Raw genomic sequence first — 16,797 nt, 5'->3', positions numbered from 1 at the left:
TTGGTGGGGGAAAGGGTAGACTCTTCCGGCACTTTGGTGGGGAGCATTTGGAAATGTGTGTGGATATCCGTGCTTGTCACAAGATTGGGGGTGCAGATGACACTTAGCAGGCATGGGCCGGGCGTACTAAACAGCCCACAAGGTACCCGACAGCCCCGAACAACAATCTTTCCACCACAATCGCCACAAATGCCCCGCTGATAGTTCTGGAGAATGCCAAGACAGGGATGGCACATTTGTCCCTTCCAGGGCAGCGACTGCCAAAGCTGGCCGTACCCCCAAGGACTTGCTGAATGAAAATCAGGGTAGAGGGGAGGGCCCAGGAGTCTGAATTTTTACAACACCCTGCAGGTGGCTCTGATATGCAGCCAGCCTGCCTGCTCTCGAGGCGTGGGTTAGAGCGCTCCGGGGAGAACCGTTCTTCGTCTTCTAGTAAAACAAAACAAAACAAAAGAACGGTGTCTGTTGCAGGGACTTCACAGTCAAAGTACACAGTGAGAATTACAGGCCACTATGACAAGTGGTGCCACATGGGATCTACATTCAGAAGGGTTACAGACGTTTGCTTCTCAAGTGTAGCGCACGTAGAAAACTGCGTAACTCATAGATGGGTGATTCTAGCGTGCGCGTGCGTGTATATATGTATCCTATAGCCATTCATCTACTGATGGACCCTTAGGTGGCTTCCATACCTCGGCTATTGTAAATATATGTAGGAATCGTACACTATGTTCTACTGCGTGTCTGGGTCTTTTGGCTCCACATCGTGATCGTGAGACGGACCCGTGCGTTTGTACGCAGCTGGGGAACCACCATTCCTGCTGCTTCCCCGGGACCGCACGTGGGAATGTTCCACGGCACATTTAGTCCACTTTACTGTCGAAGGACATCGGGGACGTCCCCAGTGCTTAGCTAGTAGGAATGTGCTGCTGTTCACATTCTAGGGCGTGTCTCTCAGCAGACACACGAGCTCGTCCCTCCTGGGCACGTACCCACGGGGGCCGATGCCGGACGGCAGGATATTCAGACGCCAAGTGTTGGTAGAAATGGCCAGCGTTCCCAAGGGGTTGTACCAGATTACACTCCGGCCAACAGAGCCCAAGTCCCATGTGGTTTCAGATCCATGGCGGGGACCCGGTGAAGTTTTAAAACCTCTCTCAGCCTCAGTGTTTTTATCTGTAAACTGGGGCTTCGGAGGGAGACCCAGAATCCGAAGCAGGTTCCAGGCTCTGAGCTGTCAGCACAGAGCCCGATACGGGGCTTGAACTCGTGAACTGTGAGATCATGACCTGAGCCGAAGTCAGATGCTCAACCAACTAAGCCACCCAGGCGCCCCATGAGAGAGGGAAAATCTTAAGCAGACTCCACGCTCAGCGTGATGCCCCCCGCAGGGCTCAACCCCACGACTCTGGGATCATGACCGGAGACGAAATCAAGAGTCAGACACTCAACCAACTGCGCCACCCAGGCACCCCGAGTTAGAAAAGTTGAAGGTGCCATATAAGCAACCTGTAAAAGCTGACTCATAGGCACAGAATGGGGAATTTATATAAAGATGTATCTTTTCTAGAATGTTCCAAAGAACTCAATTACTGATGGGGGCGGGGCACCAACTCAGATTCACCTAGCTAAGGCTTGGAAAATAATTTGCCGCCTTCGTCCTCTTCCCCAACCCCTATCCGCATCCCTGCCTTCCAAATCTATACACTGCTTTCTGAAAATTCAGTGGTTTCTGGGTACATCTACTTTGAAAGACAGTTTGGTGACATCTTATAGACCTGAGGACAGGCATACCCTGGGACCCAGAAATTCCATTCCTAGGGCTATTCCTACAGAAATGCATGCCTATAGGCACAAAGAGTATTTGAGGCAGGAATGTTGAAAGCCCCAACTGGAGACAAGCCAAATGTCCATCAAGGGGATAATGGATATACAAATTGTGGCATACTCTTTCAATGGAATACTATGCAGCAGTGAGAGTGAACCAGTCAGCTACATGTAACAACAGATGAATCTTTTTTTTTTTTACATTTATTTATTTTTGAGACACAGAGTGAGACAGAGCACAAGTGGGGGAGGGGCAGAGAGAGAAGGAGATACAGAATCTGAAGCTTGCTCCAGGCTCCGAGCAAGCGGTCAGCACAGAGCCTGACGCGGGGCTCGAACCCACGAACTGTGAGATCATGACCTGAGCCGAAGTCAGTCATTTAACCAACTGAGCCACCCAGGCGCCCCAACAGATGAATCTTAAAGACATGATACTGGACCAAAGAAGCCAGACATCACGGGATACGTACTGTGTGTCCAAAAAGATGCAAAGCGGAGCTGTATTGTTTAGGAATGCACAATAAGGTAGTAAAAGTATAAAGAAAAGCTAGATTATTAATACTATAAAGTCACCATAGTGATTATTGCTGTGTGTGTGTGTGTGTGTGTGTGTGTGTGTGTGTTTCTGGGAAAGGGGCAATGTTCCATTTATAGCCCTGGACCTGGGTGTTAGTTTCAAGAGTATTAGTTTCAGGGCAACATCTTCACCTGTACATTTATGCTTTAGACATTTTTTTCTGTGTGCTGATTCAATTTCGCAGTATACAAAGGGGAATGGGAAGTAAATTGCAGTGGTTCTGGAAAGAAGCGAACACCACGCCCCAGATGCCACCGGGAAACCCTGTCCAGCCAACTAGGACCTGGTTTAACGATCTGCCGCTGGCAGTTAAGATTTGCCACCTCTGGAATCTTTTCAAAGATGAGCCGGACCTTTTATGCCAGCTTGCAGGGCCTCTGTGATTTGAAGCTTTGACAGAAGTACCCCCAGACCGTTCTCCTCAAAATTGTGTCCTCTGCTAAGCAGACCAAATTTGTTTAGGGACTGATTGCACCCCGAGACTCGAATCCCCTTCTCTTTTTATCACGAAGTTTCTTCCTCCCAAGCTCCTCTTTGCAAGATGCCGAGAGCGTCCGGTTGTCTGCAACCGAAATGGAACCCGTTGGAAAACAAGGTTTCCTCCCAGGGGAGGAGGAATCTGTCGTCCCAACTTCCCCCCCAGCCTCCCGACCATCCGGCTCTCCCCTCTTCTCCCCCACAAACTCCGCTGAGCCGGGTCCCCTCGCGCCTCCGCGATTGGTCGCGGGCCATCATGTGTCGGCATTCTGGGTGGGTCTTTCTCCCGTTCAACTCATCAATCGCTCCTCTTTGGAGCTTCGCTGGCTAGTGGTTTAGACCTTTGAGCCCATTTTCCCTCTTCCTTCCTCTTCCCCCACCCCTCCCCACCAGTCTTATTTTAGCAAAACCTAGAAGAGAAGGAGGAGGAGGAGGAGGCATTGGGGAGTGTGGGGGGGGGGGACGCCAGGCACTGCAGCATCCGGGAGCAGCTATTGAGTGGCTAAGCGAACGGCGCATACCTCTCTCTCCCTCTCTCTCTTTTTCCCCTGTTGGGAATTTTCAGGATTTCATTGCTGCAATTTAACCCCGAGATGAGGCACGGTTAAGCGAAAGGCTGCGTGCGCGCGCGCGCGCGCGCGCACACACACACACACACACACACTCCTTCGTGAGCAGAAGAGGCAGCCGCTCGTGATTCAGGAAGAAAAAAAAAAATCACCTGCACCCTGCGGCTTCAAGACTCCTTAAGAGCCCCTCCGGAACGTTTCCCTCCCCCTCCCCTTCTTTCCTTTCCCGTTAATATTCATTTTCCTTTAATTTCATTATCATTATCATTATTATTATCATTATTTTTGGCTACAGATCTTTGAGCATTTTTAAGGTCTAGGAACTCAAGCAAAACAGATAGGGGGATTTTTTAAAAATTTTGGGGGCTGCCCTCCCCCCCCCCCCGCAAAGACCTCGTTTTTATTTTTATTTTTTCAATAAAAATTTTTTTTTTTCTAATGGGCCGAGCGCACTCCTTTTGCAAGATGCCAGCCTGACCCGGACCTCGGAGGAATTTGAAGCTTCCACTGCGTCCCGGGGGGGGCGTCCTTTGCAAACCGTTCGCGTCTTAAAGGGGGTGTGCGTTGTTTTTTTTTTTTTTTTAACTGTCTTTTTTTTTTTTTTTTTTTTTTTCCGGAGTGGGTGGACTGGGGATTGCCTGGATTCCTTCCTCGGTTATTTTTTGCCTCGCTTCCCTCTCCCCTCCCCCCTCCCCGGCCCCCGCGCCCCGCCCCCGCACCCTCCTCCCGCCCCTCCTTCTCCGGGGTCAGCCAGGAAGATGTCCCGAGCCGCTATCCCCGGCTGGGGCCGGGCAGCCGCCTTGTGAGCCCCCGACCCGAGGCGCCGAGCCGCCGCCGCCCGATGGGCTGGGCCGTGGAGCGTCTCCGCAGTCGCAGCTCCAGCCGCCGTCTTCACAGCCCCGGCAGCATCGGCATCGGCATCGGCGGCGGCGGCGGCGGCGGCGTCTTCCGCATCGTTCGCCGCAGCGTAACCCGGAGCCCTTTGCTCTTTGCAGAATGGCCCGCTTCGGAGACGAGATGCCGGCCCGCTACGGGGGAGGAGGCTCCGGGGCAGCCGCCGGGGTGGTCGTGGGCGCCGGAGGCGGGCGAGGAGCCGGGGGCAGCCGGCAGGGCGGGCAGCCCGGGGCGCAAAGGATGTACAAGCAGTCAATGGCGCAGAGAGCGCGGACCATGGCCCTCTACAACCCCATCCCCGTCCGACAGAACTGCCTCACGGTCAACCGGTCTCTATTCCTCTTCAGCGAGGACAACGTGGTGAGAAAATACGCCAAAAAGATCACCGAATGGCCATATCCTTTGCCCGAACCCGGCAGCGAACCCCGGCAGCTGCGCCTCCCCCCTCCTCCCTCCGCTTCCCCTCTTCCAGGCTGGGAGAGAGACCCGGGGGTTGATGGGAGGTGGGGGGGTCTTCCAGGGGCTGGGAGAGGGGGCACCGGGGAGGAGTGTGGAGAATCTCTCCACCCCGAGCTGGGTTGAGCTACCGTGGAGGCTTGGGGTGGGGGGAGCCGGGGGAGCCGGGGCAGCCGGGGGAGCGGATTCCTCCTAAGGACCGATTCCGGAATGAGGGCTGGGCCCTGGGGTCGTCACAGGGGCCTGGGTGGGGGGCTGCAGGGCCAGGTCCGGATGGGTCAGACAGAGTCTTCCCAAATGAGCATGGACCCGGCCGGGGCCTGGGCTCTCTCTCTGGCCAGGGCAGGAGAACCGTGGGGGGCTCCGGCCGGGTTTCCTTAGGTGCCCCTCGCTGGAATCCGCCGGAGCCTCCAGGAGCCCCAACCCAGCTCCCTGGCTTCTCCACCCCTGCCTTCCCCGAGGAGGAGGGGGCCGCTCTCTGAGGGCAGGGCGTTAGGGGTGCCCAGGGCCAAGAGCTAGTGGACGAACATGTGGCCTTCACACTGAGGGGCCAGCGCTGGTCCTAGGTAATATCCCCGGCCGGGCCACCGGCCCGGATCCGGGGAAGGCAGTGGTGGTTTGGGGGACACTTCTGCTGCCTGTGTCTGCCAACCACTGCTCAGGGTCCCCATCATCGTTTGGGGGTGTACAGAGCATCCCGTTAGCCCCATCTAGGGCCCCGAACGGAAAGACCCAGATGGACCGTTTCAATAGGAAAGATAGGGCAAAGCGGAAATGGAGCGGCAGGTCCTTCCTAGGGTAGAGTGTCAGGCCGTGGGTTGGATTCCACTTCTCCCACCCTAGGGAGCCGGGAGGGGACACCGGGAGAATCAGCCTCCATGTGGACACCTCCAGCAGGTAAACGCCTTTTTTTTGTTGTTGTTGTTAAGTCGAAGGTCCAGAGGAAGTAGGTGAAGACCACATTTTTCTCTATGGAGATGCTATCAAAATGCAGATCCCCCTTGTGTTTCTTTAAATCTGTGCCTGCTTGAAATAAACCTTGAGGAGGGCTTCACATCTGTTAAGATGTAGGCAGGCAAGGATGGGTAATTAGTTGGGCTTTCTAGCAGTTATTTAAGCGTGACCCAGATTCCAAGTGGGGGGACGCACCCTGCCCCCCAGGCTGACTGGCCACGGTGCCATATGCCCAAATGTGCTGTTCGTCGGGTTGGTTCCAACTGGCTGCCTTCCGGGTACAAGTGAACGGGGCTGGATGAGCCCCCATGCCATCATCTTTGGTTCTCACTGCTCTGTGCTCAACGGGGCTGGGCCTCAGGTGGTCCCAGGGTTGCTTGTTTGGGGAGCTGTGTGGCCGGCGGAGTCATTTTTAGGCAGGCTCAAAATCGAACCAGCTTGCGGCTTGTGGGGGCTGCAGTTGTAAGAGGGCTCTGAGGTGTTGGAGTGTGTGAACAGTCTGCTTTTGAGGGTGGTGGAGATTAGGAGGTTTGGCTGGGGTCTTTCTGGAGGGCCACACCCCTAAGCGTGAGGTCATCTTGATTGGTGCACGAAGCAGGAGCCCGGTGGCTGCCTCCCGAGTTCCAACCTCATGAAGACCCACGGAGATACTCAGGGGTCTTGTGATCACTCTGCCGGCCTCCCCCCCCGCCACCAGGGAGTGATGGGGGCTTGGGGGTGGCAAGGTTCAATGTGTGCACGCTCAGATAACTGCAGGGGGGTGTCCAGGAGGGGTTCACTGGGCTGACAGGTTTCCATGTTGAAAATGGCTTTGGATTGCCTTCTGGAGCCTGGATTTGGAGTCTTCTAAGAGGAAAGGAAGGAGGTGGGAGTCCTAACGTTGTGTCCTTAGCTCACCCCGTCCAGCCTGAATCCTGCGGATCAGGGGGCTGCTGGGGAGGGAAGGGATTGCTCGCGACCCCTCAGAGGGAAGATCTGTGGGGCGAGACGCGGGTGAATTGGGAGCGTTCTGTTAGTTCTTTAGGTTTTCTGTGGCTTTCTTGCTCTTGGTAGCTTTGTGATGAGTTTGTGCATTTTGCCGTCTGCAGACAGTTTTTATTCTCTCTTTGGCCCGAGGTAGCAAACATATTATACAGCCCCGCTCTGGAAGGAAGAGCTCCCCATCCCCCAATCTGTCACCAAGCAGGGTAATCCAGGTCTGAGCTTTCTGGGTGGGGGGTGGGTGAGGGGACAGAGAGCTGGGCGGGGGGGGGGCGCTGGATAAGAGAATCGGGGCTGGAAATGCTGACGAGTGAAGGCGCCAGGGCAGAACGTTTGCTTCTATATCCAAACGCTTCTGCCGTTTAAAAAGCTGTATTCAAGCACTTACTCCGAACTTTCAGAAGAAAGTCTAACATACGCATACAAAAGTACACAAGTCAAGTCCAGCTTCATACGTGCTCACAAAGTGAACGCGGTCGCACCACCAGTGCCCAGGGCAAGAAAAAGGATGTGACTGGCTCCCCAGAGACCCCCCCCCCCGGGCCCCTCCCCTCCCCGCTCACACCACAGGGCTAACCACTACCCTGACTTCTAGCCCCACAGATTCATTTTCCTCCATTTGAACTTCCTGCCTGTGGAGTCACAGGCTGTGTTTCTCTTGCTCCATAGCACGTCCGCGAGATTCACCCCCGTTGCTGCAAGTATTGGTTGGAGGTGGTTCTTTCTCCTCGCCGCGTGGCGTTTTGCCGTGTGACTCCACCGCTGTGGGCCCGGCCCTCTGCTTTTGGGGGGCCATTTGGGTAGTTCCCAGATTGTGCTGTCAGGGACATCCTCGTGCACGTCTTTGGGTGAACTTTTTCTGGTTTTGTTTTTGTTTTAAACCTCTCTCGGGTCTCTCTACCTAGGAGTGGAGCTGTCCCTGCTGTGCTTTGATGCACGCGTGGCAGGACGTGTATTTGGAAGTGGCACTCCCTGGGGGCTGCAGCTGAATCCAGAAAGCACCTTCTTGACCGTCTCGTGGAGGAGGAGTGAGCGAATGTTTTTGCGCACTTGGCTGTATGCTCGTGGGGCCCAAGAGTGTTACTTCCAAATGCAAATTCCGGCATGGCACGCCGGCGGAGGGCACAGCCTCGCATTCTCCGTGCTCTTGGGCGCGTTGCCACCGCAAAGCCTTCTGCCCTTCTGCACCCTCCTCTCGGGGCGGCTCGAGCTGGAAGCCGGCAATGAAAATCGGGTGTCTCTCGTTCGTTTTAGTGCTCTCTTTTTAAGCAAGAAAACCCAAGTGGGAGCTTTTGATGTTCAGTTTGACACGGCCACCTTTTCCTCTTGGAGGATGCTGGCCAGCAGGCCGCGTTGACCACGCGCATTGGGTTCCGTGTTTTCGTTGATGGGGCGTCTGATTTCAGTACGGCCGGGAGGGGCTCTGGGGCTGGCTTCTAAAGAGCTCGAATCTTGTCAGTTCACTAAGGTGCGTCTGTCAACCTTGCTGGAGCCCCCACTTAATGCCGCTCAGTCCTTCTGATGCGCTACCAAAAGCCAGTGTGACTGTCAGCTTCCCCCAGTCCTGCCGATGTCAGCAGATCTCCCACTGAGCGCGGTGTAGGAATTCGGGCCATTGCAAGAGCCACGGAGCCAGGTCTCTGTGCTGTCACACTCGGTCCCCTGCACCGCACACGGGGTTCCAGCTTCTCACCCATGTTTCCCGCAGTCTCACCGAGAAGCCGAGTCCCATCACCTCAGGGAACCTACAGACGTTGGCCGATGGGTGTTCCCCAGTTTTTTCCGAGAGGAATGTTCTCTATGGGAAACAGAGGGAGCCCCAGGAGAAGTTGGAGCGTGTTATGAGGCCCCGCTTGTCCTGAGAAGTAGAACGTGCTAGAAGGTACCATTGTAGAAGGCAGGGCAGGGTGATCCCACGGATCGTTCTTCTAGATCAGCGTGGCTGGTATTTCCAGAGGAGCAAAATTCGTAGGAATCAGTGTGGCTTTTGCGTTGGGATTGTTTTTCCCCCTACAAAGGTGCAGTTTCTCCTCCGCAAGCCCCAGGCCCCAGAAGCTCTGAAAACCAAAAGGTCGGATCATATAGGGGTAAAAACCTACCTTGAATTGGCCTGAGTTTTTAGGTTTCGTGTACAGCTTGAATTTATCCCCCTTGGGGTGCGTTTTGGTGCAGAAATGTTACCGACGCCGGGTCATGGGGTGCTGTTCCCGCTCTGTGGCGCTTTCCAAACGTTCACATGTGTGTGACGACCATCTTGTTAAAATGGTGACTCTGGTCCAGCGGGTTGGGGGCGGGGCCCGGGTTTTGCTTTCCTGGGCTGTTGGTCCGCGGGTTACACTGGGAGTTACTTTTTTCTTCTTTTTCTCCGAGATCGGGTTTATTGAGATGTAAACTACTGCTAGGAAAATTCACCCTTTCTGCATACAGGACCGTGAGTTTTGGCAAATGCGTGCGGTCACGTAGCCACCGCCAGAATCAGGATGTGGAAGCTCCGGGGCGCCTGGCTGGCTGAGTCGGTGGAGCTCTTGATCTCGGGGTGGCGAGTTTGAGCCCCACGTTGGGTGGAGAGATTACTTAAAAATAAAATCTTAAAAAAAAAAGAGAGAGAAAGATGGGGGACGGTTTCAGCATCCCAGGAGATACCCTAATGCCCTTCTGGGTCAGCACTGCCCGAGACCCTTGCAAGCGCCCGTCTATTTTTCATCTTTATATTTCTGCCTTTTCTAGGAGGTCGTAGAAATAGACTCATACCGAATGTATGTAGCCTTCGGAGCCTGGCTTTTGTGCAGCCGTTGAGATCCATTCATGTCGTTGTGCGTATGAGTAGTTGATTTCTTTTTAGTGCTGAGTAGTATTCCATGGCTGGACCAGAGTCTGTTCATCCATTTCCCAGTTGAAGGACATTTGGGTTGCGTCCAGCTGGGGCGATTATGGCTAGAGCCGCTGCAAACGTTGGCAGTCGGGTTTTAGTGGGAACACTGGGAATGTATGTTGCGTTTCTCTTGGGTAAATAAATAGCCAGGAGTCAGATTGCCGGGGTGTGAGGTGGAAAGTGTACATTTAACTTGAGAAGAGACCACCAGGCTGCTTTTCGAAGCGGCGGTGCCATTTTCTGTTCCTGTCCTCGTTATCCCTTTAGAAGCACCGAATGAATCCTAACCTCCAGAGCACATCTGGCCTCCAGGGTTTAGATAAAGGATTGTGGGTGTGTAGATGGTTCCGGAAAACGGTAGCATTAAGGACCAGTCAGGGAAATGGGAAAGAGTCGGGGCGGGGGTCTCTGGTGTGGGGAAACGGGGTCTCCTGCATGGTGCGTCCGTTCGGCCATTCGCGGTAAAAAGTCGGGTTTGAGGACCTGAGACTCATTCGTGCCTGTCGCCCTGTTCCCCACGGCAGCCCCATCCCACCTGGCACAAAGGAAGTCCCCCGTAAGTGTTTGTCCAGTGAGTGCAAAAGCGCCTCTCATCAGCCGTATGCGGGCACACAGATGCCACTCTTTTAGGTCTCCGGTGGGTTTGAGGTGCGGGGGGTTGGGAAGACGGGGAGAGCACGTGTGCATGAGGGAATCAGGCCAAAGAAGGTCTCTGAAGTTAGGGTGCTTGAGAGTTTGGGGAGCAGTGGACCTTTGAGGGTGAAGGCATCCTTCAGGGGCTCGGGGGGGGGATGTCTGCTGGGTGCTTGGAGCTTTTATAGCACCTCCTCCCCACCGGCCCCCAGTTGCGAGCACACATACGTACTCGCTCAACACGGGAAGGCACCACCGGGCAGGTGGGTTCGATCGAGAGATGGCTGAAGCCCCAGAGCCCCACAGTGACCACATTCTGGAGAATGCCAACGCGGCTCCTGAGGAAGGATGCGTGTGGTGCCACAAAAGATGACAGGGGAGTGGGGAACCATTCTGCGCCCTGGGACAGCCAGGCCCGGGTTCCAGCGGCTCACCGGCCAGGCTCTTTGGGGGCCTCGGGGCCTCAGTTTCCTCATGTACGTGCTGAGGATCTTGCCTCTGGTAGCATCTCCCTTGGAGAACCCTCGGGGAGGTTAAGTGGGGTCATAAATGCTCCGCGCGGTTTCCGTCACAAAGAAGCTCCAGGCTACATAAGCCATAATGTTGGACGGTGCTCCCCGCCCCCCTCCGGTGTTCTTTTCTGGAAACTTTGGCTAGAAACAAGGCTCTGGCTGGATTGGAGTGGGCACAAAGGGCCCCTCTGTGACTGGCCAATTTGGATTTATTAATCTGAGTGTGGCACTCGTTAAAGCACCCCTCAGATGTCCTGGGTTCTCTGTTCTCTCTGGAGGCTTTAAGGGGGAGAAGAAGCCATGCCCACTTGACCCATTTTTCTATTCCCTTCGGTCTCAGATAAAATTAATTTTCTCCCTCTCCCTTGATCCCTCCCTTTGTGGGTGACAAGGTGAGGGAGTTTTAAAGTGTATAATTAGCTTCCTTGTTCTCCCTTCCAGCCCATCTCCTTCTTCTGAGCCGGCCAAGAGTTTAGCCCAGGACGGAGACCACACACCTTAGGACAGCTTCTGTGGCCAACCCCGGGCCACCCGTTTGGGGTTAGAATGTGTCCCCGCCCCCCCCAAATCCTGTCTTATGTTTCCCCTCTCCCTCACTTCCTAGGAGAATAGAGAAGGCAAGGAACGTTCCAGGAGAGGGAACCAGGGGGTGGGCTCTACAACTTGGGTTTCAGAAACCACTGGGCATTAGTCCTTGTCTGGAAAGGACGACTAGATGTCCCAGTTTGCCTAGGACTGTCCTGCTTTTAGCATCTCGGGAAAGCCGGTAGTTCTGGGCAAAGCAGGACACGGGTCACCCTACTGGTGAGTTCTTAACATCCAAGAAGGGAGAGAGGAGGGGGTCGTGAGACAGTGGCAGGAAAGGAGGAAAGGGGAAGATAGGTGGCTTTTTCCCTGCTCTGAAGAGCTGAGGCTTTTTATCGGAATGAATTGTGCTTTTGGAAGCTGCCTGTTTAAGGCAGCTAATGCGAGAGAGATCCCGGCTCTGAAGTGAAATTCCCGAGTTAAGTCCGGATCAAGTTTGTTGTCTCTCTTGGGTCAGAGATGGCTTTTATCTGCTGTTCAGACTGGGAGCGTCCTTGGAGCTTCCTTGAAGGTGCTCAGCGCTCAGGTCGGACCTGGGATTGGGAATTAGCACTCCCTCCCCCGAATGAGCCGTGAGGGAAACTCCTCTTCCTCGCCCACCTGCCAGTAAATAATATTCACGCTGTTCTGTTCTCATTTTAGGTCTGTGTGTAAAAAGTGTATATAATTTTAAACCAATTTTTAAAGTATTTTTATACAAGTAGCTTCTGCAGGAGGGCTAAGTCTGATTTCAAGGATACATTGACAGATCCGTCTTAGAGGAGAGACAGACCCTAGAACTTGCTGGCGGGAGGGAAGGGAGGGTTACGTGGTTTCTGACCTTCTAGAACCTGCCGTGTTCTTTTATCTCACCGAACCTTTATTTTCTTTATTAAGAATAACGGGTGTGGGAGGCTATGCTGACTTTCGCTTGCTCCCGTGAAATGTTTGTGACACGTCACGGAGTCCACAGGAATGTTCTTGTCTGGGCGACAGCACCGGAGAGTGGAGGCTGAGAAGCGGCAGGGCCAGGGAGGTGACTTAGGGTGGGGGCAGAGCACACAGGGCTTGAGGATAGGTGACCCCCGTGCAAATCTCAGCTCCAGCCCACAGTGCTGGAGCTTAGTCTCCCCATCTGTGAAATGGGCAGGGCAGTCCTACGTCCAGGGAATCCTGGGAGGATTGAAAGATACCGTGCACGGAAAGCGTGTGGGATGCAGTGAAAACGAAGGACTTCAGACCCCACGACCGCGAGGGCTGGGACCGTGTGACCACCGCTCTGCCCCGAGCCCGCCCGGCACCTACGGGGGCGGAATGCATATCCGTGGGGTGTTTTCTTGTACTTCCCGCCAATAGCCTGTTGCTTTCTTAACTTTCCCCTGACTTACTGTAATAATGTATGGAAACGCTGCGTGACCAGGTACCAAAGTCAAGAGCTAAAATGATCGGGGCGCCCGGATGGCTCAGCCAGGAAAGCGTCTGAGTCTTGATTTCGGCTCAGGTCACGATCTCATGGTTCGTGAGCTCGAGCCCCGGGTCAGGCTCTGTGCTGGTGGCGAGGCACCTGCTTGGGATCTCCTCTCTGTTTCTCTCTGCCCCTCCCCTGCGCATGTTCACGCATGTGCGCTCTCTCTCTCTCTCTCTCTCTCTCTCTCTCTCAAAATAAATACACTTAAAAAAAAAAAAAAGGAATTGAAATGGTGGTCCTCAAAGTGTGGTCCCCGACCCTCCAGGGTCAGCATCGCCGGCTCTAGGGCAGAGGTTGTCACCCGTGAGCACATCTGGAGGGCAGTTTAAACACGGGTGGCTGGATCTCACCCCCAGAGTTTCTGATTCAGGAGGTTTGGGCTGCAGCCTGAGAACTTAACACTTCTCCCGAGTTCCCAGGCGGTGCTGATGTTGCGGGTCTGGGAGCACGCCTTGAGAAACCCTGTGCTGCGTATGATCAGTGACTGACTCCTACCTGTGGTCCGGGACCTTCCTTTTCCCCCTGCCCCTCCCCCACTCCACTTACCCAAAGGCAACTGGTCTCTCAGGTGCATACGTCTTCCTTCCTACCCTCCCTCTTCTCTCTCTCTCTCTCTTTTCCTAACAAGTTTTATCACATATTTACACGCGCCTTAATGTAAATTTAATTTTCCTGGCTCCTGAACTTCTTAGCCTTCTGGAACTTGTACTTGTTTTCACTCCGCTGTATGTTTCTAAGATTCATTGGCTATGAAGTGTAGCGGTAGGTTGTATTTCTTCTATTTGTTTTTTTTTTTAAGTGTATTTATTTTTTTTTAAGTGTATTTATTTTGAGAGACAGTGCAAACGGGGGAGGGGCCGACAGAGAGGAGGAATCCCACGAGAGGGAGGGGGAGCCCCCAGAGGGGGCTCGAACTCCCAAAACTGAGGTCAGGACCTGAGCCCAAATCAAGAGCTGGACGCTTAACCGACTGAGCCCCCCCCAGGCGCCCCTATTTTTTCTGTTTAGCATTGCGTTCTGTGATGATACAACAATGTATCCATTTTCCTGGGTGTGCGTGGGTGCCACGCATGCGGGCTGTGTTTGCCCTTGTGGACAGGGCTGCGGTGGTGAGTAAATAATTTTGGAGTGGATGCAAGGTGTTAATTTTCGTCTGTGTACCCGGCAACCTAGCTTCAGCTAGAATCTGCTGAGATGCACCAGCCTTGACGGAGCACCAGACCTCGGACACGCACTGGCCACCCTATTCCTCAGTCTCCTCCTCATTCTAAGGGCTGGGTCAGCCAGACAGCCCCCCGTTCTTGCTCGGAGAATTTGGGTCTTGAACCAGCTGGAATCGTCAAAAACGTTCATGGACTTGAGTTATCTTTGGGAGAGCTGCAGCGCAAAATTTTTAACAGTCCGGCCCGTTCCTCCTCACAGCGCAGTCTTTTCAGTTACGGATCGTGGATGGACGTTTGGGGTTTATCGGGGAGGAATGCAGTTGGTATCGGACGAGCGGGTGGATGGTTGGATCGGTGGATGGTGGGACAGACGGATGGACGGATGGCATGAAGAGGGTAGGAGGGAAGGAAGGAAGGGAAGGAGGGAGAGAGGAAGAAAGAGGACAAGGGGTGACGTTGAATGGCGGGGCAGTTGGATGGACGGGTGGATGGAGAAGTCGACTGGTGGCTGATGGGTAAATATATGGGTGGATGACGAGATGGGCAGATGATTACCCTGGATTGGAGGGTAGGAAGGTGGATGGGTGGCTGGACGTTGAAGAGAAGGGTGTGTATGGCAGGGTGGTCGTCCATGTTGGGTGTCTCTGATATTCGGTGCTCTTACTGGGTCGTTCCTGACCTCCGCTTGCCACCTTCCTCGGACCTTTCTCGGCATAAGTGAGTCTTACCTGCTTTTTACGCAGATCGCTGGGACTGTTGTTGCTTAAGTCTTCCCCCTCTAATTAGAAGGCTCCTTGAGGGCAGGGGACAGCGATTTTCCCTGCGTCACCCCCCCCCCCCCCGCCCCCAACCGTTCTTGTGCCACACCGTGCATAAATGTTTGTTCATTGAGTAACGGCGAGGAAAATGAGCAGTGGTGTTGACAGAGATCATTCAAATTCTGGAAACACCTGGTGTTGTTTATTTCAGCATTGGGGCTGAAAGCAGAATTGCTTGAACTTTGCCCCGTCGGTGGACGGCGGTTGGGCTGGTGGAAATGTCTCTCTCCTGAGCAGATTAGGTGCATGCCCTGCCCCCTGGTCTTAGCACTGAGCAGAGATAACAGATTACAGATGCACCAGGGCCCCATCAGGCCCCACACGATCTAGTGCCCGGTTTATCTTTAGCCTCGCATCTTCCATTCTCCACCCCTTCCGCTCTCCCCTGGCCATTTGTGCCCACACCCAGCTCATTTGCATCCGAAGGCGCGCGTGTGATGGCTGTTCCCTCCACCCGTCTCCCTGCGGCCGACTCCTCTTTATTTTAGGTCTCCGTGCAAGACTGGCATCCTCCAGGAGGCCTGTTCTCTTCGTTTACTGAACACCTGAAATACCGAGTAGACTCTAAAATATACGCATACTCTCCTATCCAGAGGGAGTCTCTGGAGACGTTTTAACGTATTTCTTTCCACACCTTTTAATGGGATAGAAGCTTGTGCGAACACATTTCCATGCCACTAGACATCCTTGGAAAGCATCAGAGCTACCATGTACCGTTGCACAGGCTGTACACTGCACAAGAGGATCATACCTTCTAGGCATCATGGAGCTGTACGTTTAACATTTCGATTTCCCAGCTGATGAAAGCTCAGTATCTTGTTCTAGAAAAATGAAGCTATTATGACAACTTTTTGACAGATGGACCTAACAACTTGAAAAAAAAGGGTGTCTTATTTAAACCCACACAGTGCTGCTGTATGGATTGGCAGCAGCCCTGGAGAAGACTGGTGTTGATCGCTGACGATATTCCGCTGTATGGACGCATCCCGCTTCGTGTCATCGTCTCCAGTTGTTTGTTTGCTGTGCTCATAAACAACAGTGCAGTGAACATCTTTGTGCGCCTTTGTCCAAGGTTCTGGCTGTTTTCAGAGTCAGATTCTGATGGAGATAAGATGCCCGAGGCTGGAAACTGTTACCGGCACTTTTCTTTGATCTGGAGGAGAGATTTGGAGACCGGGTGGCTCAAAGTTCAAGAAGTTGACGAGGAAGGCGCGGGGAGGGAACAGGGAACGGCCGCTGGGTTTGGGCTGCGTGTAAAACAGCGCTTCTGCGCTGGGGGCGATTTCCCCCACCCCAGGGACTTTTAGCAATGTCTCAAGACGTTTCCGGTTGCCGTGACCGTGGAGGGCTAGGGGGCTACTGGTGTGTGGTGTGTGGAAGCCGCTGAGTGTCCTGAAATGCTCAGGACACCCCCACCCCCCGCCCCCCAGTTAAGAATTATCCGGCCCAAGGTGTCAGTAGGGCTGACACGGAGAGATCCTGATGTAAAAGATGTCACAGATTTCCTGGAGGGGAGTGGGTGGATTTAGGGTTTTTGGGTGACTTAAATTGAATTTACAGTTTCTCTTCCTAGCTGGGTGTCTAAGCCAGCTTTCTGTGAACTTTAGATCCCACACAATCAGCAACAGGCTTGCTACCGACAGATTCGTTGATGTAAATATAGACGAGTGTATAGAAGGAAATCTCAACCGGAGTTGGAAAATGTTGGAATGAAAGCTGCCGCGGCCTTTCTTTCTCCTTCCTTCTCCTTCTGCTGCCCAGTTTTTAGATCGTGCCTCACTTCTCTGGGCTCCTGGTGCGGTGGGTGCTGCTGGTGTAGACTGTGGTTCTCTGTTCCCTTGGTCCCTTAGTCCTCTGTTCCCTTAGTACCCCCCCCCCCGCGGGGGGGTGGGGCTGGCCTTGCCCACGAACAGGAGACAGACCCTGGGGCAGATTAGCTTAGAGATGGGAGCGGGGAGAGGAGTGCATTCATTCACGGTGAGATCATTCATTTATAAATGTTTATTGAGCACCTAGTACGTGCCAGGCGGAT

General features: G+C 53.8%; 1 protein-coding gene across 13 annotated transcripts in view; it reads left to right on the top strand.

The window, feature by feature from the left end:
* Positions 1 to 16,797, top strand: part of CACNA1A (calcium voltage-gated channel subunit alpha1 A) — a 282,973-nt gene that overhangs the window by 67,903 nt on the left and 198,273 nt on the right. For all 13 annotated transcript variants that reach the window (XM_045046613.1, XM_045046579.1, XM_045046590.1 and 10 more), the window contains exon 3: positions 4,446 to 4,739. In XM_045046613.1, the coding sequence (XP_044902548.1) occupies positions 4,446 to 4,739 (294 nt within the window). The remainder of the gene's footprint in view (positions 1 to 4,445; positions 4,740 to 16,797) is intronic.

Source organism: Felis catus, chromosome A2 (assembly GCF_018350175.1).
Source record: "Felis catus isolate Fca126 chromosome A2, F.catus_Fca126_mat1.0, whole genome shotgun sequence".
Classification (NCBI taxonomy): domain Eukaryota; kingdom Metazoa; phylum Chordata; class Mammalia; order Carnivora; family Felidae; genus Felis; species Felis catus.
The sequence above is the reverse complement of the archived record's forward strand: the minus strand, read 5'-3'. Positions and strand labels throughout refer to the sequence as shown.